We start from the raw sequence: 26410 nt of genomic DNA, 5'->3' as shown, positions 1-26410 counted from the left end.
TAACGTATCTTAAAGATCTTGGTCTTAAAATTTATATAGAAGTCTGAAGTATTTTTATAAATTCTGGTCTCAAATTATTCATTGAGTGTGTGTGGTGCAAGATTGGATTTGTGAGTACAGCAAGTACTTAGCACATCTCCTGGATTAGCCTAACTGCTCGACCAGCTACCTTAAAAATTGGAACGTTCAGTGGTTTAATTTTTAACTATGGAAATGAACGTGTGGTTGTCTGGACCCCCTGCAAAGTGTGCCTAGTTTTGCATACTACATAGAGGGCCAGCCTCCTACATGTAGGAACTAGCATCATGCAAATAAACTCATGTGATATCCTTGGTGCTTAGGTTACAAGAACAAGACTAATTTCCATCCGTTCAAAAGATCGAACAAAAGCTACTATGAACCCCAGGCTATAGACACACTGAATACTGCCTTTGAACGTGCAGCACCACTAGAGACCGTGATTGTAGGAGATTTTATTTTATACATATGAACCAATAAGTGGCCTGGAAGCAATAACAGAAGAGAAGGACATGGCCAGGGGTCTCCTGCAGCTGGATACAGGTCCTTCTGTTCCGTGTACTGGGGCAGAAGAACAAATAATTCAGCTCACATCAGAATATGATTCAAGGACATGCTATGGCAGGGTTAATCCCAACGAGGATGACAATTCCCCTTTGTATACATTTAGAAGGGGTACAGGCCGATAAAGAATAGACTACATTATGAATAGCATAAATAATTGGCATAGGATCTGTGGATTCAGGATAGATGATAGACAGGATAGCGATCATCACCGTCTCTGTTTAGAAATGACAGGGTGTATCATTGAAACGCAGTCATCTGGCCGAAACCCCCAAATAATCCATCCTTTGATTAACAATCGTAGAGCTGTTAAATGGCCACGCACTGTAGACAACTTAGGAACTATGACTAGTAGTTATGAAGTATTTGCTGAGGTAGCAGATCCATATGCAGAGCAAGAACAAACTAGAACCTCAATAATGACAATCCACCACTAATTATTGACAACTTTAAGGTCCTTACTGACTGTGGCTGCCCAGAAGGAACAAAAGCACCAGGCAGCACATAGATCTAAAAAGTCACCCTTGGTTTACTACAGACTGCAAGCAGGCTAAACAACTACTGCTAAAGAATTTAAAGCATGGGAGACAACACTTAGTAGGGACCCAGGGACAACTATAAGAAAGTAACAGCTAGCGCCAAAAGGAGATGGGAAGAGCTGAACTGGAGTGATTTATGCCAGGCGGCAAAATGCAAAGATAGTAACATTCTGGAGAATAGTGGCCAACGGAAATCAGGATATAATTGCTTGCTCAAAGCATCATTTGGATCCTGAGACCTGGACTAAGCATTTTTCCAATTTGTACTCTTACCCTGAGTCAATCACTTATGGTCCACATCAAGCTGCAAGCACCACGGGACATACGACAAATTTTACTTCGGATGAAACAAACCAGGGGATTGATGCTCTAAAGCTGGGAAACCTCAGGCCTAGACAAATTACCAGGTGATCTTTCAAGCATGACAAAAAGGTGTGGGCCCCCATACCAATGCAGTAACTAATGAACTAGCCTAAGGCGCACCAATTCCAACTACATGGAAGGGGGCCCAAATAGCCCGTCCATAAAAAGGGGACTAAGCAAAACCCTGGGAATTACAGGCCCATTAGCCTGATAGATGTATTACAAAAACATTATGCTAGACAGGTGCTGATCAGACTAAATTAATAGATAGAGGATAAGAAAATAAGTTACTTACCTGTAAATGTAGTTCTTTACTACTGGATTTTTTCATAGATGCTCATGCTTGAATCATTCCCAGTCAGGGATTGGAGTCCCTGGTACCATGTAATAGTAATACCATGATAAAGATAGAACAAGAAGGCCCAAGGCCCTTCAATTTTGCAGTCTATCAGTCAATTTAAAAAAAAAAAAAAAAGAGATCAAACTTATTCCTCAGCCAAACAGGCAGCAATGTCCTTTAGAACACTCCTGAGAGAAGCTCAAGTCTCTCTGATTTTCTATAGCGCAAGTGCTGGAGAACCATAATAGAAGGGAAGGGACAGCGTCTCAGGCGAGGAAGGAGGTTTGCATGTGAATCTATGAAATATTCCAATACTGGAGAACTACAATTACAGGTTAATAACTTATTTTCTTACTCTAGCATTGGAACTTTCATAGATTCACATGCTTGAATCAGAGTACAAAGCAGTAGTGAGGCACACTGTAATGCAATAAATGAGTACCTTAAAACAATACCAACAAGATATGTAAACAAACATTCAGATATAAAGCAAAACACAACTGCGTACATCTGCTACCAGAAACTATGCAACATATAAACACTTTCAGTTTTATACCCTTTTAACAATATGCAGAATTAAACAATATTTATGGGAAGATAGAGTTCACCTTTACCAGAAAAGATGTGCAGTGCAGTGCAGTTGAGGTCAACACAGCCATCGTAGAGTGAGCACGGAAAGAAGTCGATAACAGCTTGCCTGGTGGCAAAATTAAATCACAGTTGATATCCATCACCAAAGACTGAATCTTTGGGGACTCTCCGTCCCAGAAGCCCGCCAGGTGGGGCGGAGAAACACATCGCGGGCGCTTCTAAGCGCCAAAGGATTACCCGCAGCGAGAGACGCGCCCAGGCAAAGCCCGGGTCAAGGGCAGGCCCGTCCTTTGCCAGTCAGTGACCGGAAGAGGCTGGGACACCCCTCTGAGTACTGGGAAAGAAGAGGTATGTGAGGCAAGCAGTTTACGGCAGGGACAGTTTTAAAGCCCCAGGCAGTAACGAGTAGTGCCGAGGAGACAGGTATTTGGCCTGTCTATAAACGGTTCGAGCATTTCCCGCAGTCCCTAGGAGAAGATCGAGTCTAGATTGGGCCGCCCCTCTTAGACAAGTGGTTATTTGCCTTGTTACACGTTGAATTCTCCAGGCATGTGTATTAGTGGCTTTAATGGGGAAACAGAAAATTAGCACACAAAAGCGGGATGGTGGACCAGGCCCTTTAGCTCAACAGTCTATTGCATGTTATTTATCATCTGCCATAGGGGCCATTGAGTCCGAACTAGAAGAAGTAGAGGAAAAGATTGGGGCCTTTCAGAAATCAACTCAGAGGCTGCCCTTGGCGCCTACTGTTTTTATAAAGCCCATGCAAGAGGCTCGGTCACCCAAGAAGGCCCCTATTTCTGATACCCCACTTTCTGGAATTCGTGCCACACCCGTGCAAGACTCAAATGATCATGAGGTTCTAAACATAGATCACTGAAAAAGAGGAAAGAGGAAGGCAAGGCCAAAAATACAAAACGAGTTCCAGGGAATAAAAGGAAAAGTTATATTAATTTGGGAAAACCTGTTAGCCAATAGGTAGCTCTTGATACGACAAGCGAATGTAGAGAGAAGGAAGCTCTTTTGAATGATCCTACCCATATAATTGTTCCTATACTCAAACCTTTTTGTGTAGCTCTGGAAGAGAAACTCATTAATTTGATAACTAAGAGATTGGATCTTCTTCATACTAATATGACAAGTATGATATCTCAAACCATCAAAGGATCATTTAACCTTGGGGAGTCGCATAATCAAGACCTGGTTTATAAAAATGGAAATGTATCACCTAACCTTCCATCCAATGAAATTGGTTCATCCCTGGTTCAACTTTCAGATGGCCTTGAATCCGCATGTACGGAGTCTAAGCCACGTTCGGAGAATCGAAAGGGAGTACACTCTGGGTGTCGAATTCCGCTTTCTACTAACTCTAATAATACCTGTGAAGAGACATTGCAATTACCTCCTGAATGTGTACCGTATGTTTTGGTTCTAGTAAATGTGCCCGTCCTGGACACCTGTCATAACAAAGATACCAGAGGATTAAATCTGGATTTCACGGAGATCTATATAATAAGATTCTCATGGCACACAGAGTGAAATGGGTTGGCTCATCAAAGACAGCACATGAGGGTGATTGTGTTGTGATTAATTTTGCTAATTCTTATTTAGTCAAGCGCTTGTTAGTTGACCTGGACCATTGTGGACCATTGTGTCAGGACCAAAGAAGGGATTCAAACCTACCCATTAAGTCATTTCTATGTCCTTATCACTTTTCCTACTTGCTCTACAGTAGCGCAGTGTGAACATAATTTAGGGCTATTTCTGCCACAAGTTCGGACAAATGCTCCCATCACTTATTGTTGCCAGGCCCTTAACCCCTTAGACAAGAATGATTGACTTCTGGATAAGGATAGATTTATGAGGGATGATTTGGTGGGGGAAATGGAAGCTTGTTTGTTCCTCTTCCAAGGGATCTTCAGGTTCTGTGTAGCCCTGGCCTCCAGTACTTCTTCCTGCAACGCTCAGTCTCCTGCCTGCTGCTCCAGAGACGTAGGACACTTCTTCAGGCATGCTGAGTGGGCCTCACAGCGACTCCTGTGCCTGCAACCAGTGGGTTGCCTGTGGAGACTGCCTCCTCTTCTTGTGACTCTCCCAGCTGCTGAGGGTCACCTCGGACTCCCATGGGTCTTGCTGGTCCTCTTCAGCCTTGCAAAACCTTCTTCGCCGACTCTTGCATTTGCCAAGGTTTGTTGGTGGTTCTTCAGCAACACTGACAGACTGCATCACGACTGCCGGCATGGGACATCACTTGTATCACTTCTTGAAGTCCTCTGCTGCACCGCTGATTTTCTTCATCCACCGTCAACCTGGTCCTGCATCCACAGAACGGTGGGTAGTGGATCCTGCCACTGCCGGACACTCCAACTTGAACTGGACTGGGTCCTCTTCTTTTGCCGGTCCTCTTCGGTCAGGATCCATCTTTGTTTTTTTCCAGTCTTATCTGGATCTTGCACAGTCCTTTTCCAAAGTCCTCCTGTTGGTTTTGGGGGAAACAAGGTACTTACCTCTTCTCTCCTGGTCACTGGGAGGCACCCTGGCACTTACCTCTTGGGGTTCCTAGTTCCTCCAGCTCCCCTCTACTGGTTCCACTTCCTTGGGTGGGGGAATGCCTTTCGCATTTCACTTTTTTAGTATATGTTTTGGCCTGCCCCTAGGGTCCTGGCTGTTTGCTATTGCTTTAACCAATGCCTATTGCTTTCTATGCTATTTCCTAAATGCTAATGTGTATATAATAGTGTTTTTACTTACCTCCAGTTGGGGTATTGCCTATACAGTATTTAATATTTGTGTTACCATAATAAAGCACCTTTACTTTTATAACACTGTGTGGTTCTTTCATGTGTGTAAGAGCTGTGTGACTATCGTGGTATTGCATAAGCTTTGCATGTCTCCTAGATAAGTCTTGGCTGCTCATCCACAGCTACCTCTAGGATGTATATGTGGGCACCAGTATGCCAATTGTGCGGTGTGCAAAGTCCTAAGCAACCAAATTTAAAAGGAGAAAGCACAATCACTGGGGTCCTAGTTAGCAGGATCCCAGTGAAAACAGTCAAAGCATACTGACAGCAGGCAAAAAGTGGGAGGAACCATGACAAAAAGAGGGTACTTTCCTACAGCACCAAGGTAATGCTGCGAGAGTGAGATGGGGCATGAGTGGGGAGCTCACAACACCGATAGCCATTGATAGAGGAAAGAGAGGGTTGTGTGCTTGCACCCACCCTGTCCTCTCTCTATATCAATGATGTGGCTGATTATCTTAAAAAATTGAAGCACAGCTCCCCTAAACTTTGTGGAACTCATGTTCCTGCACTACTACTTGCAGACAATACCATCCTGATTTCACAGACACCGAAGGGCTTGTAAAATGTCCTGGATGATTTTAACTCCTATTGTAAGAAAAAGGCTTGGAAATAAATATTGGTAAAACTAAGTATATAGCTATAAAACTCCACAAGAACTTTAGAAGGCATATCAAAGTTGGTGATCAAAATCTAGAGCATGTATCCAACTTCGCATACTTAGGCATAGCACTTGACTTGAGATTCTCATGGAACCCTCAGCTAAGCCACTCTGCAACGGCTCTTCCACAAGGATCTAGGGCCATTTTCAACACACACTAGGTATCTACCACTAAAATGATCACACCAGCCCAGAGATCTACAAACACAAAGTACAGTTGGTGCTCTGTATAGGAGTGAACTCTGGGGTATCAGTAATGTAAAACAACTAGCATCTGGGGAAAATACTTTTTTAAGAAGGATATTAGGCTTGCCAATTGCAATACCAATTGTTCCCATGTTTCATGACTTGGCAACGAAGACAGCAGAGTATATTGCAACCTTGCACCCCCTACTCTACTGGATCAGATTATGGGTGATTCCGGAGTTGGTAGACTATAGAGGGGGTGTTCAGGAGCTATTGGAATTGGACAGGCCTTTAACCCTCCCATGGCTCAGGTATGTTATGAAGTGGCTGTTTGATTTTGGCCTTCCTCTTTATTGGCTGGATCCTCAATCAATGATGCAAAGTTCCAAAAAGCACCTAAAGCGAATATTTTGGGAACATGTGCTGAATGCCCTTCACAGTAACCCCCAGCATAGGCAGATTGTCAATGCAATTTCTCATTGTTAAACCAGCGCCATGCTATGAAGAGTTTGACACTATCCAACCACATCTGGCAACAATTACGCGAATGAAATTTCAATATGAAATTTTCCAAGTGAAGGCTTACACTATGAAATGGAAACCGTATGATGAGGCACAATGCACTTTATGTAATTTAGGCTATACCAGAAATACTGCAAACATTTTTTTTTTTTGCATATGAGGAGGCTAGGAAGAAATGGATTGTTCCACTATGTAAAAAGCTGGGGATTTAGGAAATTTCACGATGCCGTTAGAGTAATAAAATGTGATACAACGCCCCACATAATTTTCAGTTTGTCTAAGTACTTGTAGGAAAGTACCATCTTGCCTGGCATGTTACCCCATATTTCACTGTATGTATGTTGTTTTAGCCCTTGTGTCACTGGGACCATGCCAGGCAGGGCCCCAGTGCTCATATTATGTGCCATGTATGTGTTCCCTGTGTGGTGCCTAACTGTATCACTGAGGCTCTGCTAACCAGAACCTCAGTGTTTATGCTCTCTCTGCTTTCCAAATTTGTCACTGCAGGCTAGTGACTAAATTTACCAATTCACATTGGCATACTGGTACACCCAAATAATTCCCTTGTATATGGTACGGAGGTACCCAGGGTATTGGGGTTCCAGGAGATCCCTATGGGCTGCAGCATTTCTTTTGCCACCCATAGGGAGCTCTGACAATTCTTACACAGGCCTGCCACTGCAGCCTGAGTGAAATAACGTCCACGTTATTTCACAGCCATTTACCACTGCACGTAAGTAACTTATAAGTCACCTATATGTCTAACCTTCACTTAGTGAAGATTGGGTGCCAAGTTACTTAGTGTGTGGGCACCCTGGCACTAGCCAAGGTGCCCCCACATCGTTCAGGGCAAATTCCCCGGACTTTGTGAGTGCGGGGACACCATTACACACGTGCACTATACATAGGTCACTACCTATGTATAGCGTCACAATGATAACTCCGAACATGGCCATGTAACATGTCTAAGATCATGGAATTGTCACCCCAATACCATTCTGGTACTGGGGGGACAATTCCATGATCCCCCGGGTCTCTAGCACAGAACCCGGGTACTGCCAAACTGCCTTTCCGGGGTTTCCACTGCAGCTGCTGCTGCCAACCCCTCAGACAGGATTCTGCAGCCCCGGCCCAGGAAGGCAGAACAAAGGATTTCCTCTGAGAAAGGGTGTTACACCCTCTCCCTTTGGAAATAGGTGTGAAGGGCTAGGGAGGAGTAGCCTCCCCCAGCCTCTGGAAATGCTTTGATGGGCACAGATGGTGCCCATCTCTGCATAAGCCAGTCTACACCAGTTCAGGGATTCCCCAGCCCTGCTCTGGTGCAAAACTGGACAAAGGAAAGGGGAGTGACCACTCCCCTGACCAGTACCTCCCAGGGGAGGTGCCCAGAACTCCTCCAGTGTGTCCCAGACCTCTGCCATCTTGGACACAGAGGTTTTGGGGGCACACTGGACTGTTCTGAGTGGCCAGTGCCAGCAGCTGACGTCAGAGACCCCCTCTGATAGGCTCTTACCTTTCTTGGTAGCCAAACCTCCTTTTCTGGCTATTTAGTGTCTCTGCTTAGGGGAATTCTTCAGATAACGAATGCAGGAGCTCACAGAGTTCCTCTGCATCTCCCTCTTCGACTTCTACCAGGATCGACCGCTGACTGCTCCAGGACGCTTGCAAAACCGCAACATAGTAGCAAGACGACTACCAGCAACATTGTAGCGCCTAATCCTGCCGGCTTTCTCGCCTGTTTCCTGGTGGTGCATGCTCTGGGGGTCGCCTGCCTTCACCCTGCAACAGAAGCACAGAAGAAATCTCCCATGGCTCGACGGAATCTTCCCCCTGCTAACGCAGGCACCAAAAGACTGCCACACCGGTCCTCTGGGTCCCCTCTCATCCTGACGAGCGTGGTTCCTGGAACACAGGAACTCTATCTAAGATACTCCCACAGTCCAGTGGCTCTTCAGTCCAAGTTTGGTGGAGGTAAGTCCTTGCCTCATCACGCTAGACTGCAAACCTGTGTACTGCGTGATTTGCAGCTGCTCCGGCTTCTGTGCACTCTTCTAGGATTTCCTTTGTGCACAGCCTAGCCTGGATCCCAGGCACTCCGTCCTGCAGTGCTTAACCCGCTGATTTGGCCTCTGACGTCCTGGGACCCTCTTTTGTAACTCTGCGTGGACTCTGGTTCACAAATCTTCCAAGTGCCTGTTCAGGTACTTCTGCGGGTGCTGCCTGCTTCTGTGAGGGCTCTCTGAGTTGTTGAGCGCCCCCTCTGTCTCCTCCTCCAAAAGGCGACATCCTGGTCCTCAGCAGCACCCAAAAACCTCTACCGCGACCCTTGTAGCTAGCAGGGCTTGTTTGCGGTATTTCTGCGTGCTTCATCGCAATGTGGGACATCTTCCAGTCAAAGGAGAAGTTCCTAGTCCTCGACTATTGGACTTGGTCCCCTTGCTTTGCAGGTCCTCAGATCCAGGAATCCGTTTTCAGTGCACTGCTGGTGTTTGTTGTTCTTGCAGAATCCCCCTATCACGACTATTGTGCTCTTTTGGGGTAGTAGGTGTATTTTACTCCTACTTTTCAGGGTCTTGGGGTCTTGGGGTGGGGTATCTTTGACACCCTGACTGTTTTCTTACAGTCCCAGCGACCCTCTACAAGCTCCCATAGGTCTGGGGTCCATTCGTGATTCGCATTCCACTTTTGGAATATATGGTTTGTGTTGCCCCTAGACCTTTGCTTGCCTATTGCAACCTATTGTAATTCTACACTGTTTGCATTACTTTTCTGACTCTTACTTACGTATTTGTGGTTTGTGTACATATAACTTGTGTATATTACTTACCTTCTTACTGAGGGTACTCACTGAGATACTTGTGGCATATTGTCATAAAAATAAAGTACCTTTATTTTTAGTAACTCTGTGTATTGTGTTTTCTTATGATATTGTGCATATGATATAAGTGGTATAGTAGGAGCTTTGCAGGTCTCCTAGTTCAGCCTAAGCTGCTTTGCCATAGCTACCTTCTATCAGCCTAAGCTGCTAGAAACACCTCTATTCTACTAATAAGGGATAACTGGACCTGCCACAAGGTGTAAGTACCTTTGGTACCCACAACAAGCCAGGCCAGCCTCCTACAGTACTTGCTTGCGGTAAGATTTGTCCGTACCAAAATGGGTCTGAAATTGCAATATAGTACGAATTGGGTCCTGAAATTGCAATGTAGTATGAATTGGGTCCTGTATTAATAACAATTATTTTAATGAAATGTTATATATATATATTCTGATTTTATTTTGTTTTATCTGTAAATGTATGAATTGTATTTTTATTTGTACTTTTAGCCGAAATAAAATTAATTGACTGATGTCCACATTTCAGTGTGTCATAACAATTCTTAATAGCCAGCTTAAGAACAGGATGCAAGTCAGGGACATCCAGAAAGACTTGTGCGATGGAATCCCAAAGGGCATGGGTATAAGAAGAGAGCAGTGTCAAAATGGTTGATGAAAAAATGCCCTTCCCAAAGGTTTTGATGCGCTTTGATTCCCTGTCTAGTGGTGTGGTAGTGAATCCATTAGGATTTATGTTACTTGTTGATGTCTGCATGACTAATCTTTTATGCGTGGGATGCGAGTCAAAGTCCTGGCCATCCGGACTGAAACAATGGCACCACACCACCTCAGCCTGTTTACCAAACATCCAGGAACAGGGTTCTGCCCAACCCATGAGAAGGATATTTGCAAGGGCTTAATTGAACAGAAGTAGGGGCTCAGTTTTTGTTGCCAAGGCTAACGCACCCTAGTGAGATTAGTCTTCAGTAACATAGTGGGTAACTGGAGGCTGAGAACCTAAGCCGCCTTTGCATGACCATGGCGAAGGTGGCGCATTCTTCCGTAGCAGGGCCATGAGGCAAAATTAGCCTATTTTCTGGCATAGTGTCAAGGCCACTGGCGCTCTGCAGGGCCACATACCAATTTTCGTCAGTGCATAGTTGGGCAAATTCATTCCAAGCATCATATGTATTGTTGTCAGAATCCGTTCCAAATAAAGTAGAGGCATTGAGCCCTGCTTTGAAGCAGGGTAAAATTATCACAAGATAATGGGTTGTTGAAAGGCTGTGGCCCAAGGGGATCAGGATGTGGCCTCGGTTGAAGCAGTGCTGATTAGAAAGGCACATTATGTTGGGCTGTGTCATCCTGCAACAGCGTCAGCGCTGATGCTCCAGAGCCTAACATGGGTCAAGGTATCTGGTTCAGAATCAGCAGTGAAGCCAGTGCGGAGCCTATAGCGGGTATAAGCTGCCACTGCATGCAGACCCACAGGTGGAGTTCCAGATAGAGACCCTCGCAATTCCTTGGGCCCCAAGGCACACCAGAAGGAACCAGAAGCATGCCAAAGAGCTGCAGCATGGTTTCACCAAAATCTTGATTTGCTGTGTCGTTTCCAGACTCTGGAAATTCAGGTTGCCTCGATATACAGGTCAGAATCTGCTCCAAAGGGGACTAGCTTCAGGAGCGAGACTGGGTAGCACTTTGATGCCCTCACACTTTCTCTGGAACTTGAGAGGGGCGGGAGGGTGCAGAGTCCAGTTTCAATTTTTTAATGCATTTTCTTTGACTTGCCTGAAGATTTCGACCGCAGCACTGAACGACTTCAGGAACAGGACTTTCCTTTCAACTGCTTCCGATCCAAAGCCTTCCCATGTTTGATGACGTACAAATCTTCCCTTGCTTGACTCCTTACAGTCCAAGATGGCCTTGGTGCAGTCACTGCAGACCTGGAGTCTTGTTCCAATCAAAAGCAAACCTGAATAGCATCTGTCACAGACATTTGTTTTCAAAAGTCCCTACAAGGTTTAAACCCTGTAGTCTTGGGAGGTGATAGTTCCGCTTGCACAATGGAGTTTTGGAACAATTTTGAGATAAAGCTCTTGTGACGAAACAACAGTCAGCTCCAGATCTGTGTCTGGTGGCATGGAAAGAAAGGAACCGACGTCAATGCGTGCAGGTGGCACCTAAATGTGGTTCCACACGACAATCATTGAGTGGAAACACAACAGGAAGAGCAGCACATTGCCACATACCGGTGTGCAGGGTTACTGCTTATACATTTTCCAGGTCTAGTCTGACATCCGGGAAACATAAAATGTTAGAAATCTGTGTATCGAAGTATATATCTGAAGATTTAGAAGTAAAAAAAACTATTTCAGCACCACAGCATTTTATTAGCTATGATAGAAAATACAGGATGAATGCTATCTGAATGGTAAGCTTTTTATTAAGCACTGTGTGTCCAGTGCTTGAAAAGGTGATCATTTTAGATTGTTTTTGTATAGCCTTGGGATAACCTATTAAGGCTCTTTTCTGAATTCAAGGATTTTAGAATTCTCTTTGAGAAGACGTTGGAAATGTTCAACACAATTTCTTCCCAACATGGGATTGGTGCACAACTTTCTGAAATGGTTCTGGAGTGGGGGAGGGACAATGTGTTTGTTGTTGAAAGCCTTAGAGTGGGGTATCCAAGTATTTGTTTTTTAATTATTTGTGCTTTTTGTTTTAGTGGCTCAGAAATTTGTAGTTACCTCAAGGTCTTTTCTGTTTCTATTGACATTTTGTTTGGTATTTAAGTCTTTGAAGTACCAAAGGATCCGATTTTCTCTGCAATCTTTGCTCAACAGCAAGACTGTTTAAGATAGCTTTGTTCTAGTAAGGGAATCATAATTGATAGTAGATTACAAGTTTACAAGCCCTTAAGGACAACGGTCTTAACTAAATATTTTGCTTAGGTCACCTGGTTGGTTTCAACTAAGGCAGGTCGTGGATTTCCAGGTACATTAACAATACCACCTTGGGGTTTCTGCCTTTGGAATAGGATGCTGGAGTTGAAATGTGGCTTCTCACACTGCCATCCTGGTACAATTTAGCACCAGAACAATCATAGCAAGTGGAAAATTGTATCTGAAGATGTTTGTAGTTAAACAATAAGGCTACTAGACTGGAAATCTAGTTAGAAAATAAGGAGACTGCACTTAATTTTAAGGTTTCACTGAAAACATACTACTAAACATATAGTTAAAAAGATGTGTGGAAGTTGTTCTGGGATCCCACACATTTGCAAGTAGCTGAAGATCTCAGGATTGACTAGCATAGGATGTGATAAGTTTACAACGGACCTCTCCCACCCATGATCACTTAAGATACTGCTAACAACAGCTCTTCATATTGGGTTCCTCCCATCTCCAGGTAGCATGGGTATCCATGATAAACAGTCTGTCCTACTTACCAAGCTGAGACAAGCAACTGTGATGTGTGTCTCTTTCCAGAGAGCCACTTTCTCCTCTTTAGGCAAAGGTAACTGGCAAGCTTACTCCTTATACTAAGCCCCACCTATCCTTAGTAAGGAAGGGTACTTGAGATCAATAGCTTCTCATACTGATTCAGGTTAGTGTTGTTACCTGTGATAGGAGGCTTCTTGTACTGGGCACTCTTTAGATGCTCCTCCACAAGTTTGGGTGTGACACAGATGACATGCTGCCCCTTCCAGTACTTCACCATGTTGAGAGATTGTAGAGTGCCAATTATATCATTCTGTGTGATGCTGGTCATCTGGCTGAAAAGGGGTAGAAAGATGAGATTAAGTGATTATACAGAGTCGGCATTCATACATTCACATACTTTGATCAGAGCAGACAATTCATCCCAATTTGTGGCTTTATAAAAATCTGTCTTGTCAGTAGCTGCAGAATTTTAGTTCGGGCTTGGCAGCTACCCAGAAAACCCTACTTAACACAGACATTTCTGAAAATTACACAACCGGGGAGGCCAGGGTGGAGACACCTGTATGGGTCCCACTACATTTCCTTACCCAGAATGCCCTACAAAGCTCACATTTTGGCTAAGGGACATGCATTTTCCTCATACTTCTGTAAGGGAAAGTTGTGGAATCTGCCTAAATAATTAACTCCTAGCCTGATAAAAACTGTACATGTCTTCTAGCTCACAGGACAGAAAAGGCCCTGCAACACACCACGGAGATATCAAATTTTCACCATCAGAACTGACCCACCTTGGACAGCAGCAGTATCTGGAACTAGACTCAGCCACCACCAACGGAAATCTATAACTATACCGACTTTGCATGGACAATGGACTGACCAGTTCCTATGGCGGGAGCTTGGCAAAGCCACACAAGTGGGGTAGTGGTTTTATCTGTAAATATGTGAGAAAGTTTGCTTGTAGGAATGTGTGGATTCCCGTAGATTTTGGACTATTCCCTTAAACAAATGTGAGGAAAAGGCATGACTTTAGTCAAAGTTTGAGGCGATCTGTTTATGAAAACATAGTGGGATCTATGCACATCACACCACCGTGGACTCCCCTGGATATCTAGTTTTTGGGAAATGTCTGGGTTTAGGAGAGCTCTGTGATTGACAGATGACCCCGAGCCTGAACAGTACAGTCATTATGCAAGGCAAATGAGATGAAATTGGGATTTACCCCCATTCTGCCAGCCCATGTGTAAAAGCAATGGCCAAAACGATCCTCCAGTCTTCCCCTATGGAGGGGCAGAAAGACTGTTAGGCCCATTCTGGGGTGATGGAACAGCCCGGTGCCAGGTAGGGCCATGTCCACCCATTCTTTTTTTAGAATTAATCTCTTGCATCTAGTGGGCTTTTTGCATATTGGCAGTGGAGGTTTGCAGGGGGAGCAGGAGTGGGGCAGACTGTGGGCAAACTTCCTACATGTGCATCAGTCCTCCAGAATGGTCAGGGTGGGAGATTTTGGTTCAGAAAGACTAACATACTGTTTGGGGTATGAGTATGGCCAATGTCAGTCTGCGCATCCCCCCCCACTGTGTTTTAGGTTGTGTCTACTAGACAGTGCTTGCAATATCTGTTACGAAGCACACTGTGGCTTATCAAGAACAGAATTGTTCATGGTTGCCCCCTGCCCTCTCCAGAGCATTGCCCATTTGTGTTCCGATTAGCTGGCCTATATGCACTACTACTTCTTTCTGTTAAGCACTCCACTGTGCTTCTCCCAGTTACCTCCCTTCTCATTATCCCACCTGTGTTGTCTGTGTTGCTCTCCAATCCCTCCTGCTGAGGGAAAATCAAAAAAAAATATCAAACTCATGTGTACTGAACTGTTGGACCCTGTTACAGTGAAACTGTTAACTTTTGACTGAACTTTTGGTACTGCGACCTACTGAAAGTTTGACTACGTGCGGATAGGCATACACCTGCTTCTGCTGTTCTCTGCCTACCTCGGGCCCTGCGAGACCAACGGGTCCAGCAGGCGTAGGACTGTCTGGAATGTGGTCTGAATCAAATAAGACTAATAGCAGGCTCTGTTTTTTTTTGTTTTTTTAAGGGTCATGGGAAAATGCCAGAGCACATCTCGCTGTTACTCTTGTTCCTCAGATATATGTGATTGATGATCTGAACTGTCTTCTTGAACATTCATGCCCACCAAATGCAACCTGCAAAAAGAGTATAAATAGGATATCAGCGAAGCACTCTGTGTGACACGCTCTCTGACCTATGCCGAGTGCGTTACACTGCATTGTACAATGCGATACACTTATGATGCTTTTTAACAGACACCTTGCCTCTGGGTGATTGGCAAACACCCAGGTTGAACCGGCGAGACCGATTACACTCAGGGTCAGTTCCGCGACACTGCCCTTCCCATGCTGTTTTAGTTTTACTGCCCCACCTGCCCTTCCCATTGTTGCTTTGATCCCTCCTCTCATCATCCCTAGCGTTGCTTTGGTTGCCTTTCATCCTCCCACCTCCTCCACCTTCTTTCCTGTGTTGCTTGCGCTTTCAATCTCCCTCATGTTGCTGCTGCGTTTCCCGCACCACCCTGCTCCCAAAATAAATGCTTTGCACATCTTTAATTACTGATCCAGCTTGAATCTATCTTGTAGATACATGATGCATCCACAAATAACGCAGGCTCTCTCAAAGTTCTTTTCAAACACAATAACAGCACTGCACAGCAGAGCAGTTTTCACTCAAATGCATGTTGAAAAATCTTATGTTTGGAGGCTTTGAGGAGAGTATAGAAGATCATCTGCCTCTCTGATTGGCCAGACTTTGGGTCATTAAATGAGGTGGATATGTTGTACAAAGCGTAGGCTTTTCCAATGTTGTCCTGTGTACTGAGGGTTCCCAGCCTTCCCCTGGGCAAGTATTCAAGCATGTAAATCTATGAAAGATCCAATGCTGAAGACTTGGTGACAGTGTCTTAGGAGTTAAGCAGACACTGGTGTCATGCACTCCATGAATATTCTTGTGGTACATTTGGGGAAATAAGAGTATTCTGAATTGCTAATGGCAGCCAGCTAATTCAACGTGTAACTATTTTTGAATCTTGCATGTCTTGCAGGACTAAAATAGTTATAATTTCTCCTTCCGTTAGTTGCTGCAGAGACACCAGGTAAAACTGCTTTTTTTTTTTTAGGTGTTAATTTAGTCAAAAATCAAAGGGTCTCCATTCTCCTGACTGGTGTCTAGAACGGAAGAAACACAGTCCTAGATTTCTAAAGCTTCATTCTGTCTCAAAGAGAGAATTCGGACATTAAACAGGTGGAGATGTTGGTGCAATCTACTTGGTGGAGCTGAAGGCTTGTTGCTAAACTACAATGTGTGTCCATACCTCTCTAGGTCTAGTATCCGTCAGTAATCCGTTGCGACAGACTTAGAGGCAAGAATAAAAATTCACTGGGCCCTGAGAGTTATTTAATGGGGGTGGTATGGCCAGTGCCTGCACGAGTCAGTGCCTCCTACTTGACTATTGTGCCTTTGATAGGTTGTCACCATTTATGCCTTGGTGGTAGGGGGAGTTTTGTATCGCTGCCGAGAATATAGGTGCATGTGAGACCTTTAGCACATCTGGCTAACAGTACAGTTGGTAGCCCCACAATCCAAGTCTGACCTACTTCAAAGGACTCCTCATGTCTGCTGTAACACTTTTAGCAACCTTGCTCGTCTCCATGTTGGTTTTTAGGTTCTGTAGCTCATCATTCATATTCTTTCCAAAGAGCACATGTTGTGGACAGGCTTATGCAACATCCTCCTCCTTTGGACCACAGGATGAAAGACATGCACCACTCCAGATAATTGTCAGCACCCAGTACTAGAAAAATCCATTACTGAAGAAAATACTGCTGAGATAGCCTTTTTTCATTCCAGAAGAATTGACGCTGCTTCTGCATGCATTTATTCCTCTGGTATGAGTTCTAGAAAAGGCATAATGTCAAATGTCAGCTGTATATCACATCGTTCAAATATGGCTAGATGATTTTGTAGGAAAGTACCCTGTTTTTGGCATGGTTACCCCCACTTTCTGCCTGCTGTCAATATGCTTTGACTGTTTTCACTGGGATCCTGCTAACCAGGACCCCAGTGAATGTGCTCTCTCCCTCTAAATTTGGTTGCCTATGACTTTGCACACCACACAATTGGTGTACCGCTGCCCCCATATAAGTCCCTAGTATATGGTACCCAGGGCATTGGGGCACCAGGGGTTCCGCATGGGCTCCAGCATGTATTGTGCCACCCACCGGAGCCCATGCAAAATAGGTCTGCAGGCCTGCTATTGCAGCCTGAGTTAAAAGGTGCATGCACCCTTTCCCCACAGGTCACTGCACCAGGTCACTGTGACACCTATGGAAGGCCCTTCTAGCCCAGAGGGCAGGGTGCAGGTACCAGTTTGTGAAGGCACCCCTGCATGAACAGAGGTGCCTCTATGAACTCCAGCTCCCTTACACTGACTTTGTAAGTGCAGGGAAGCCATTTTACCCGTGTACTGGACACAGATCACTACTTCTGTCCAGCTACATAATGATAACTCTGAACCTGGGCATGTTTGCTATCAATCATGTTGGATTCATACCCCAGTACTGTGCCAGTATTGGTTGTATGATTCCGTGCACTCTGGGGGCTCCTTCGAGTACCCCAGCATTGCTCCTACCAGTCTTATGGGGTTTTCCAGGCAGCTTGCACCAGTACCACCCCTCAGACAGGTTTCTGCCCTCCTCCTGCCTGACCAGCTCAGACAGGGGAAGGCAGAACAAAGGATTTCCTGTGGAAAAGGAAGGTCACACCCTCTCCCTTGTAAATAGGTGTTACATGGCTTGGGAGGGCTAGCCTCCCCACACCACTGATATGCTTTAAAGGGCACATTTGGTACCCTCCTTGCATAAGCCGGTTGGCACCAGTCCAGGGACCGCTGGTCCCTGCTCTGGCGCAAAACTCGGCATAGGAAAGGGGCGTGACCAATCCCCTGTCCACCACCCCAGGTTGGTGTCCAGAGCTCCTCCAGGTGGCCACTTGATTCTACCATCTTGAATCCAAGGTGGGCATAGGCCCCTGGGAGCATCTTAGTGGCCAGGTTAGGTAGGTGATGTCACAGCCTCCTCCTGATAGGTGGTCACACTGCTAGGTGATCAATCCCCATTCCAGGGCTATTTAGAGTCTCCCTCTTGGGTGGATACTCAGATTTGACGTGCAAGATTCCAGCAGGACTCCTCTGCATCGTTTAACTCATCTTCTGGCCCCTGGGAATGCAACTTAACCCTCTGGGAACTGACAATCTGCAACTTCCGCGACGACTCCACTCTGTAACATTGTTTCACCTGCTCCTTTGAGCAACTGCAACAATTCCCCGGCTGTGCATCCTCTGAGGGTGGCGAATCTTCAGCCTGCACAAGAAGTAAGAAGGAATCTCCCTTGGAGTGAATGAGTCATTCCCCTGCATCTGCAGGCCCCGTACTGCAACGACAACCGGCTGCGTGGATCTGCTTTCCTCTGGAAATGCCTGGATCCTGCATCACAGGTGGTGGTCTGGAGTGGTCCCCTTGGTCCTCTCTGCCAGCTGTCCAACTTGAGATACGGTGAGCCCTTGCCTCTCCTTGCAGGACAGTAACCCTGTATGCTGCGACTCTTGCAGCTACCAAGGCTTGTTTGCACCTCCTCCAAAGGATCTTCAGGCTTCATGTAGCCCCAGTCCCCAGCACTTCTTACTGCAAAGCACAGTCTCCTTCCTGTTGCTGCAGTGACTTATCCCCAGGTGTGCTGAGTAGGTCTCACTGCGATTGCTGTGCCTGCTGACAGTCGGTTGCCTGTGGGGGCTGCCTCCTCTTCTTGTGACTCGCCCAACTGCTGAGTGTCACCCCAGACTCCCCTCCTTGAGTCGAGTCCCCTGGGCCTTGCTGGTCCTCTTCACCCTTGCAACTCTTCTTCTGCTGTTACATTTGCTAAGGCTTGTTGGTGGTTCTCTAGCACCACTGACCAACTGCAATCCGACAAACTACGTGAGATACCATCTGCATCACTTCTGGAACTCCTCTGCATCTCTTGTGCGGCACAGCTGGTATTCTTCGTTCCCCGTCGACCTGGTCCTGCATCCACAGAAGGGTGGGTAGTGGCTCCTGCCACAACCGAACGCTATCACAAACTGGACTTGGTCCCCTTCCTTTGCAGGTCCTCCTCTGCCAGAATCCACCTTTGGGTTCTTCCAGTGATGTTGGGTCTTGCACAATCCTTGTCCAAAGTCCCCCTGTTGATTTTGGGGAAAACTAGATTCTTACCTCTGCTCCTCTGGTCCCTGTGGGTCACTCTGGTACTCACCTCTTGGGGTTCCTAGTTCCTCCAGCTCCCCTCTAACGATTCCACATCCTTGGGTGGGGAACTGTATCTCGCATTCCACTTACTTAGCATAGGGGGTGGGGGCCACAGGTTGGGAACCACTGAGTTAGACCAATCATAACAGACTACAATGGCCTAGGGTCATAATGCAAAGAAACAAAACTAAACATTGTAGCCAGAAAATGACACCCAAGTCCAACCTGCTCCTCTACATTAGAGTGCATCAGAAACTGGAGACCGCTTAATGTGCTACCATCACCCAAGAAATAGGGAAACATTCAGAGGGAGTCACTGTTCTGGCTACGACATTAAGTTGGGTCTTGAAATATGACCCTAGGTCATTGTAGTCTGTTATGACTGGTCTAGCTGTTTTGGCTTTTATGTTAAAATTGTGCAAATTTTTTTTTTTTTTACCAGGTTGCCCCCCCCCCCCCCCCCCCCCCCAGTGGATCCTCTAATCACTATTAGCTTGAAGTTTCATAAGAACCTCTGGATGGTTTTGTATAGTTTAGTATCAAATTTAACATATGAGCACTTATAAGAGCAGAAGAACCATTTGCTTAGGCCCTGAAGAATGCCGCCACACCTCTTTTGAGGGTATTAGGCAGAAACAGGTTGACCTTTTTTGGGGACACAAGTAGAGCGGTCTAATTTTCCCTTTAGTGTCCTAGTTTTCAACCCTGGAACAGGGATGCACTAATAATATTTCTTTCGTACCCTGTAGTCATAGCTTCACTGCCTTTTCTGTTTTCTTTATACTCTGCTGCCTTTACCACCCTGTGCCAATTATTGGATATTGCCCATACCTCTTAAAACAGAGCTCCTCCCTCGCAGTGAAGGGGGTTGTAGACCACACCGTGACTAGATCTCACTGTGTGAGGAGGTTCCCGATGATGAAGCATGTCACTTATAGTGGGTGAGGGAATTCGTCCTTTAAAAGGAGTGTGTCTTTTACAGCTAGGCCTTTCATGTATTGTCTTATTTTTTCTTGCTTCGGTTCCTGTCTGGTTCTTCATTATAGACCCAGGAGTTTTGCAGTGTTTTTTTTTTTTAGTCTTTTATTGAAGATTGAAGGATGGTACAGAATACATTGTAGGACATCACCCATATATGCTTCATAACAAAGACTAGTTTCACAGTTGACATAAGTGAGTTTAACTGAAAAATAATATGAATAATAGGATTTGACATCAGAAATGGAGAAGGGATAGGTAGAAGGTGAGAGGTGAGGGAAAATATTAGGGAAGGAGTTAAGTGAAGAGGGAAAAAAAAGAAAGGAAAGAGGGAGAAGTAAGGGGGGGGGGAGAGGATGAGGGGAGAGTTAGGTCAGCGCGCCAGGGTAGTTGGGAGAGTATGTTGATGATTTCCCACTTAGTATGAAATATCATGTAACGTTATATTTGAGTATGCATATATCTACTTATAATGTGAGGCACGAGGTCCAGAGTGTTGGGAGTGGAGTAGGGAAGGAGGGTTCAAGGGATGTCTGAGTGGGTATCCTTGACAGTTTTAATTTCCTGGGAACGGGTCTAACATTTCTGCAATGGTCAGACTAATGTACGTTGGATAGGGAAACCAGGATAAGAGGAGAAGAGGGCTTTTGATGAGTATTTAAGCATTGTGGGGTTGAGGGGTTCTGTCTGAGGTGGGTGATCTGAGAGTCAGAGAGAAAAGGGGTATGCAGTGACGTGGGGAGTAAGAATGAGGATGGGTAAAAGCGAGACTTGCGGAACAGGAAAAGAGGAAGAAAGGAAAAGAAAAGAGGAAGGGAGGGGACCAAGTTGACATCTGTCGACCGTCCACCAGCTGGAGTGATGTGGGGAAGGGGAAGGAAGGGATGGATGACAGAAGTGATAATTGTAATTGTAATTATAATTGTAAGGGGGGGTTGGGGGGGAGTTTCCATTATGATCCTGTCAGAAAAGGACTCCAAACTTCCGTAAACAGGGGCGTCTGATCCTGCAGGTTGTAGATTACTCGTTCATGAGTAGCAGTTTGGATCATAGCAGTCATCCACTCTGCCTGGGTTGGGACGGTGCTAGATCTCCAGTGCCGGAGTATGCAGATTTTGGCTGTGGCGATTGCCGTATGTAGCAATCGTTGCTGTGATCGTGGCGGGGGGGATACGGGTGCATGTCGTGGATAAGGATGAGTGACGGCGGGATCAGATGTGGTATCTGAAGGGAGTCCGCCAAGGTATGGCGCACAGCGTCCCATTAGGGTTGTATCGTTGGGCAGTGGCACAGGATGTGTAATAAGTCACAGTGGGAATCTGCGCATCGCCAGCATTTCGTAACAGACCCGCTCTGAAGAGTTTCATGGGGGTCCAGTACCAGTCCTGGAGGACTTTAAATAGGTAGAACTTCAGTCGGACCTCGCGGGTGCCTTTATCGAGAGCCTCCAGGATGTCCGACCAGTCCTCCTCGGTATAGGTAGTCCTGAGCCGATCTTGCCACTTGAGGCGTAACCTTTCAAGAAGGGGTTGAGAGTAAAGGTGATTTACTAGTACTCCGTATAAGCTGGCCATTACACCCATGTCTGTAGATAGGCGACAATTGGTGAGGCCTTGACCTCCCACCTCCCATGGGAGGGTTCCCAGTACTTTATGCAGGCAATGCTTAAGCTGTAGGTATCGCCATTCTTGGCTATTGTGAATGTCGAACTCTTCCCTTAAGGTGTCAAAGGGTCGGGGTCGATCGCCATCTATGATTTGGGCTATACTGCGGATACCGGCATTGTTCCATTGGGGCCATCTTTCCATGGCTACCCACTGTGGGGGATCCGGAATTCCGGGAAGTATATATGCTAATTGCGATAACTGTAGGGCTAGTGAGTATTGTTCCACTGAGGGGAGTCCTAAACCTCTGCATGATCGTCGTGCCAGTATTTTTGCCGGCGTCAGCCTCGGGCGTGTAGAGCCCCAAACAAATGTTCTTATTGAGGCGTGAATCATCCGGAGCGAGGAAAGAGGCACTTGCAGGGGGAGCATGCCCAGTATGTATGTAAAGGGCGGGAAGGTAACCATCCTGACCCCCTGCGTCCTACCCCACATGGAAAGGCCCAATAGTGACCATTTAGCGAAGTCCTGTTTCATCCGGGATACCAGAGGGTCTAGGTTATCCCTAACCATGTGCTCCAGGCCCCGATTGACAAGTGTTCCCAGATATTTGAGGCGTGTCGGGGTCCATTTGAATGGGAGACCGTGGATTGCGGCTCTCGTCGTTACACGTGAGAGGGGTAGTGATTCGCTCTTGTCCCAGTTTACCCGGTATCCGGATAGGGACGCGAAGCCCTCTATGATTGAGAGCAGCGATGGTAGGGATCTTTCTAAATCAGACAGGGTTAGCAAGATGTCATCAGCATAGAGATAGATTTTGGAAGTGCCACCTGTTAAAGGGATACCTTGTATCTGCTGTGAGTTTCGTATGGTAGCTGCCAGAGGTTCTATTGCTAGCAGGAACAAGAGTGGTGACAAGGGGCAACCCTGTCTCGTACCTCTTCCATTGGGGAACGGGTCCGATAGGAAACCCCCGCAGTTAACTTGCGCCGTAGGATGGTCATACAGTAAGCGGACTTTGGAGATAAATTGTTCTCCGAGGCCAAAGTGTTTCAAAGTAGCGAACAGATAGGGCCATTCAATGCGGTCGAATGCTTTCTCCGCATCAAGGGAAAGGGCCAGGGCATCCTCTGACATGTTTAGTGATTCGTATAGAGTATGACAGAGATTCAGCATACGGTTTCTGGAGGTGCGGCCCGGTACGAATCCTACCTGGGTATTATGGATCAGGGACAGTATCACATTACATAAACACGCCGCCAGGACACTGGCTAAGAGTTTGATGTCTCTGTTCAGGAGGGAGATAGGGTGATAGCTGCCGCAGAGTAGGGGGGGGTCTCCACCCGGTTTGGGTAGGACGACAATCGTGGCCTTATTCGACAGTGCGCCCAAGGAGCCCTCTTGGCATGCCTCCGCGAGTGCCTCATGCACAGCAGTGACTACCTCTTCCCCTGCCCATCTATAAAATTCAGCAGGAAAGCCATCCTCGCCCGGGGATTTGTGGTAGAGGAGGTTCGTGATGGCTTGCGCTATTTCTTCCCTGCTTATGTCACCCTTTAGGAGAGCCTAGCCCGCCTCCGAGAGGTGGGGCAGGTTGGCCGTGGTGAGAAAGGCCTCAATGTGTGCGTTGCTGGCCGTTGTTTCATTGGAATAAAGATGTTGGTACAAGGCCGCAAATTCGTTTACGATATCTTGTGGGCGGGTTAGTACTGCTCCTGAGAGGGACGTTATGGCCGGGATGGCGGAGGCAGCTTCTCTCTGCCGGAGTTGTGCCGCCAAGAGTCGTCCCGCCTTATCACCTTGTTCATAGTGGCAGCCACGTAGTCTTTGCAGTGCGTATTCCGCCTGCGAGGTGTAGAGACGGCTGGGCGGTGTATTGTCTGGTGAGGCTCTGAATAGCGTCTTCGAGGGTTCGTTCGCGAGTCGCCCTGTCCTTATTAGCCAATGCTGTGTCGCGCATCATATTCCCTCTCAGTTGCCTTCGCCGCCGCCCACAGAACCCGTTTGGAGGCCACAGTGCCAGTATTATCGGCCATATATGTGGACACATGAGTCCTCAGTTGTTCTTTCCCTTGGGGGGAACGGTATCTATGCACCGTGAAGCGCCATGGTTTGCGACCAGGGGAAGTGAGGCCCGTTTGGATCAGGAGTAGAATAGGGGAGTGATCTGAAAGTCCGCTATCAAGTATACTGGTGTCTTAGAGGATTACAGTGTGTGACACGAAGAAATAGTCCAAGCGAGATTGGGTGCCGTGGACAGGTGATAGGAAGGTATATTCCTTGTCTTTTGGGTGTACCAGTCTCCAGTAATCGACTAAGCCTGCATCAGTGGTTAAGTCTGTCAGCAGTTCCCTGTTGTGAATGTTACCCGTATCGATGGGACCCGTCCTGTCTAGTATGGCGTCCCGGGCGAGGTTCCAGTCTCCCCCAATGATGTAGCGGGAGGTCCCAATTTCGGTCAGGAGGCGGTTTAGGCATAGACTGAGCCCACGCATAGAAAAGTGTCTCCTATCTTCAGTTTTGCAAATGCATATCTCCCCTCCGGGTCGTTCCATGTTTTGATGATTGTAACCGGAAGGGATTTACGTAGTGGTATCGCTACTCCGCATTTGCGAGGGGTGCCTCCTCCGGACTCTTGGGCTGCTGGGCAGCAGCTAAAGGAAACCCTTCCCATCCAGTCCCACCGAAGCTTACTGGTCTCCGTGCTGTCAAGGTGTGTCTCCTGAATCAGAGCTATGTCCGCTCTTTTAGATTGAAGACCGGACAGCACCTTTTTTTGTTTGATGTAATTCGTCATGCCGTGCACGTTCCAGGAGAGGATTCGTAATGGGTGTGTCTCGCGAAGGGCAGTTCTCGATATGCTGGATATCAGGGTAAGGTCTCAAAATTCCGAGGATAGTGGAGAGGGCTATCTCTATCGTTGGGGCAGGGACAATATCTTTGGCAACGTAATGGTTTGGGAGGGGGATAGCTGGTGGACGTCGGGTGGTCCTTCAGAAGAGAGAGAGAAGGGAGGTAGATAAGATTGAGAGAGAGAGGGAAAAAGGGGGGTGGTAGAAAAGAAGATGGGAAGAGGAGGAAGGAAGTAGTTAGCGTAGGGATGTAGGGTAGAAAGGAGAGGGGGGAAATGTGATCAAGAAGAGAGAGGGAAAGGAAAAGGAGGGGAGGGAAGGAGTAAGGGGAGGAGAGCTAAGCTGGGAAAGCTAGGGGAACAGTGTCCCCTGGGGATAGATCTGTAGACTGCGGGTCCGATTCCTATAGGAGCTCTCAGTGCCGCTGATCAGGTCCCGGCCTGGGAGGCGACGGGGAGAGGGGCCGGCCGCCGTCACCACTTGTCTAAGATCTCTCTGACTCCGGAGGAAGGAGGAATGTTATGGGCTTGTGCGAGTAGTGGTAAAGAGATTCATTATCCTGTATGAGGGGAGGGGGCAAGGGTTGGAGCGGTGGGGAGGGCATAGAGTCTGTGGTTTATTGGCTGGGTAGCATCTTATTGTTATGAAGATAGGAGGGAGGCGCATGTTCGTGTATAAGGGGAGGTCATTCTGTTGACGAGTGAGGGCTGATATTGTTTATGTACCCTTAGTGGTGGGGCAGAGGACCGCTATGTTTGGTTTGGTTGTCGCTGTCGTGCAGGATCTTATACCATAGAAACGGTTTGATATTGGGGGGGAGGAGGTGATGGTAATGAGGAAGGGGGAGAGGGCAGGGGAGGGAGGGGAAGAGAAGAGGGGCGGGGTGCAGGACAGCATTGGGCCAGGAGGAGGCTTTAGAGTGTACATATATATATATGCATGTATACTACCAGTCATAGATGACACCTCTGTGACATAATATCATACTATTGCATGCAGGGCGTTGAATCATAAGGCATATCCTTGGCCTATGCGTAAACAGTGGGAGTCAACAGATTCCAGTCTAAATACAGGCAGTGTAAACTCAGTAATAGGCTAGAAATAAATTGTGTTGTATTGTTGCATCATATTACTTTGCATTAAAGGGGTAGGAACTTGTTAACTATACTTTAGCAACATCATCATAGGGCATAGCCCTGACCTATGCGTAAACAGTGGGTGTCAGCAAGGTCTAGTCTGAGTGCAGATAATGTGTGCTCGATATTGAGCTAGAGATAACTTGCATTACATTATATAACGTTGCATTGTAGGGATATGAACATGGTAGCTACTTATTGTTAACATCATCAACAACAGTAAAGAAAAGGTAAATGCAAAGTCCGGGCAAGTACTCATCCATCTGTCGGTTTGGCGACGATCATGCTCCGAGGCTCTCGCCGTTGTCTCATATAGGCACTGTATCAGATCACCATCTCAGGGGGGTGTAGATACCGGTTTTAGGGGTGAGCGGTATTTGTCCCTCTCCGATAGCTGGGTGTGGAGTGCCACGGTGTGTAGGACCTGATCCCTGTCGTCGTGTGACCTGGTTAGTCTCTCCAGGTCCCTGCCTCTAGGGCAGTTGTCAGGGTCATATCGTTCCATGCCTCCCCTCTCATCTCCCGAGGTGTCTTGTGGCCGGGTCGAAGTGGCAGAATCCATGGGTTGATGCTGGCAGGAGTCCAAAAAGAGTCTCAAGTCTTCGGGATTGTAGAAGTCCTTGGATAACCCGTTCTTGG

The 26410-nt window shown here is 46.6% G+C and overlaps 1 protein-coding gene across 1 annotated transcript in view; it reads right to left on the bottom strand.

Moving 5' to 3' along the window:
* The window catches only part of KAT8 (lysine acetyltransferase 8), a 564841-nt gene that overhangs the window by 62226 nt on the left and 476205 nt on the right, over nucleotides 1-26410 (bottom strand). Inside the window, exon 10 of the mRNA XM_069244212.1 lies at nucleotides 13026-13180. Coding sequence (XP_069100313.1) covers nucleotides 13026-13180 — 155 coding nt within the window. The remainder of the gene's footprint in view (nucleotides 1-13025; nucleotides 13181-26410) is intronic.

This window comes from Pleurodeles waltl, chromosome 7 (assembly GCF_031143425.1).
Source record: "Pleurodeles waltl isolate 20211129_DDA chromosome 7, aPleWal1.hap1.20221129, whole genome shotgun sequence".
Classification (NCBI taxonomy): Eukaryota; Metazoa; Chordata; class Amphibia; order Caudata; family Salamandridae; genus Pleurodeles; species Pleurodeles waltl.
Note: the sequence above shows the minus strand (reverse complement) of the source record. Positions and strands in the feature narration are given on the sequence as shown.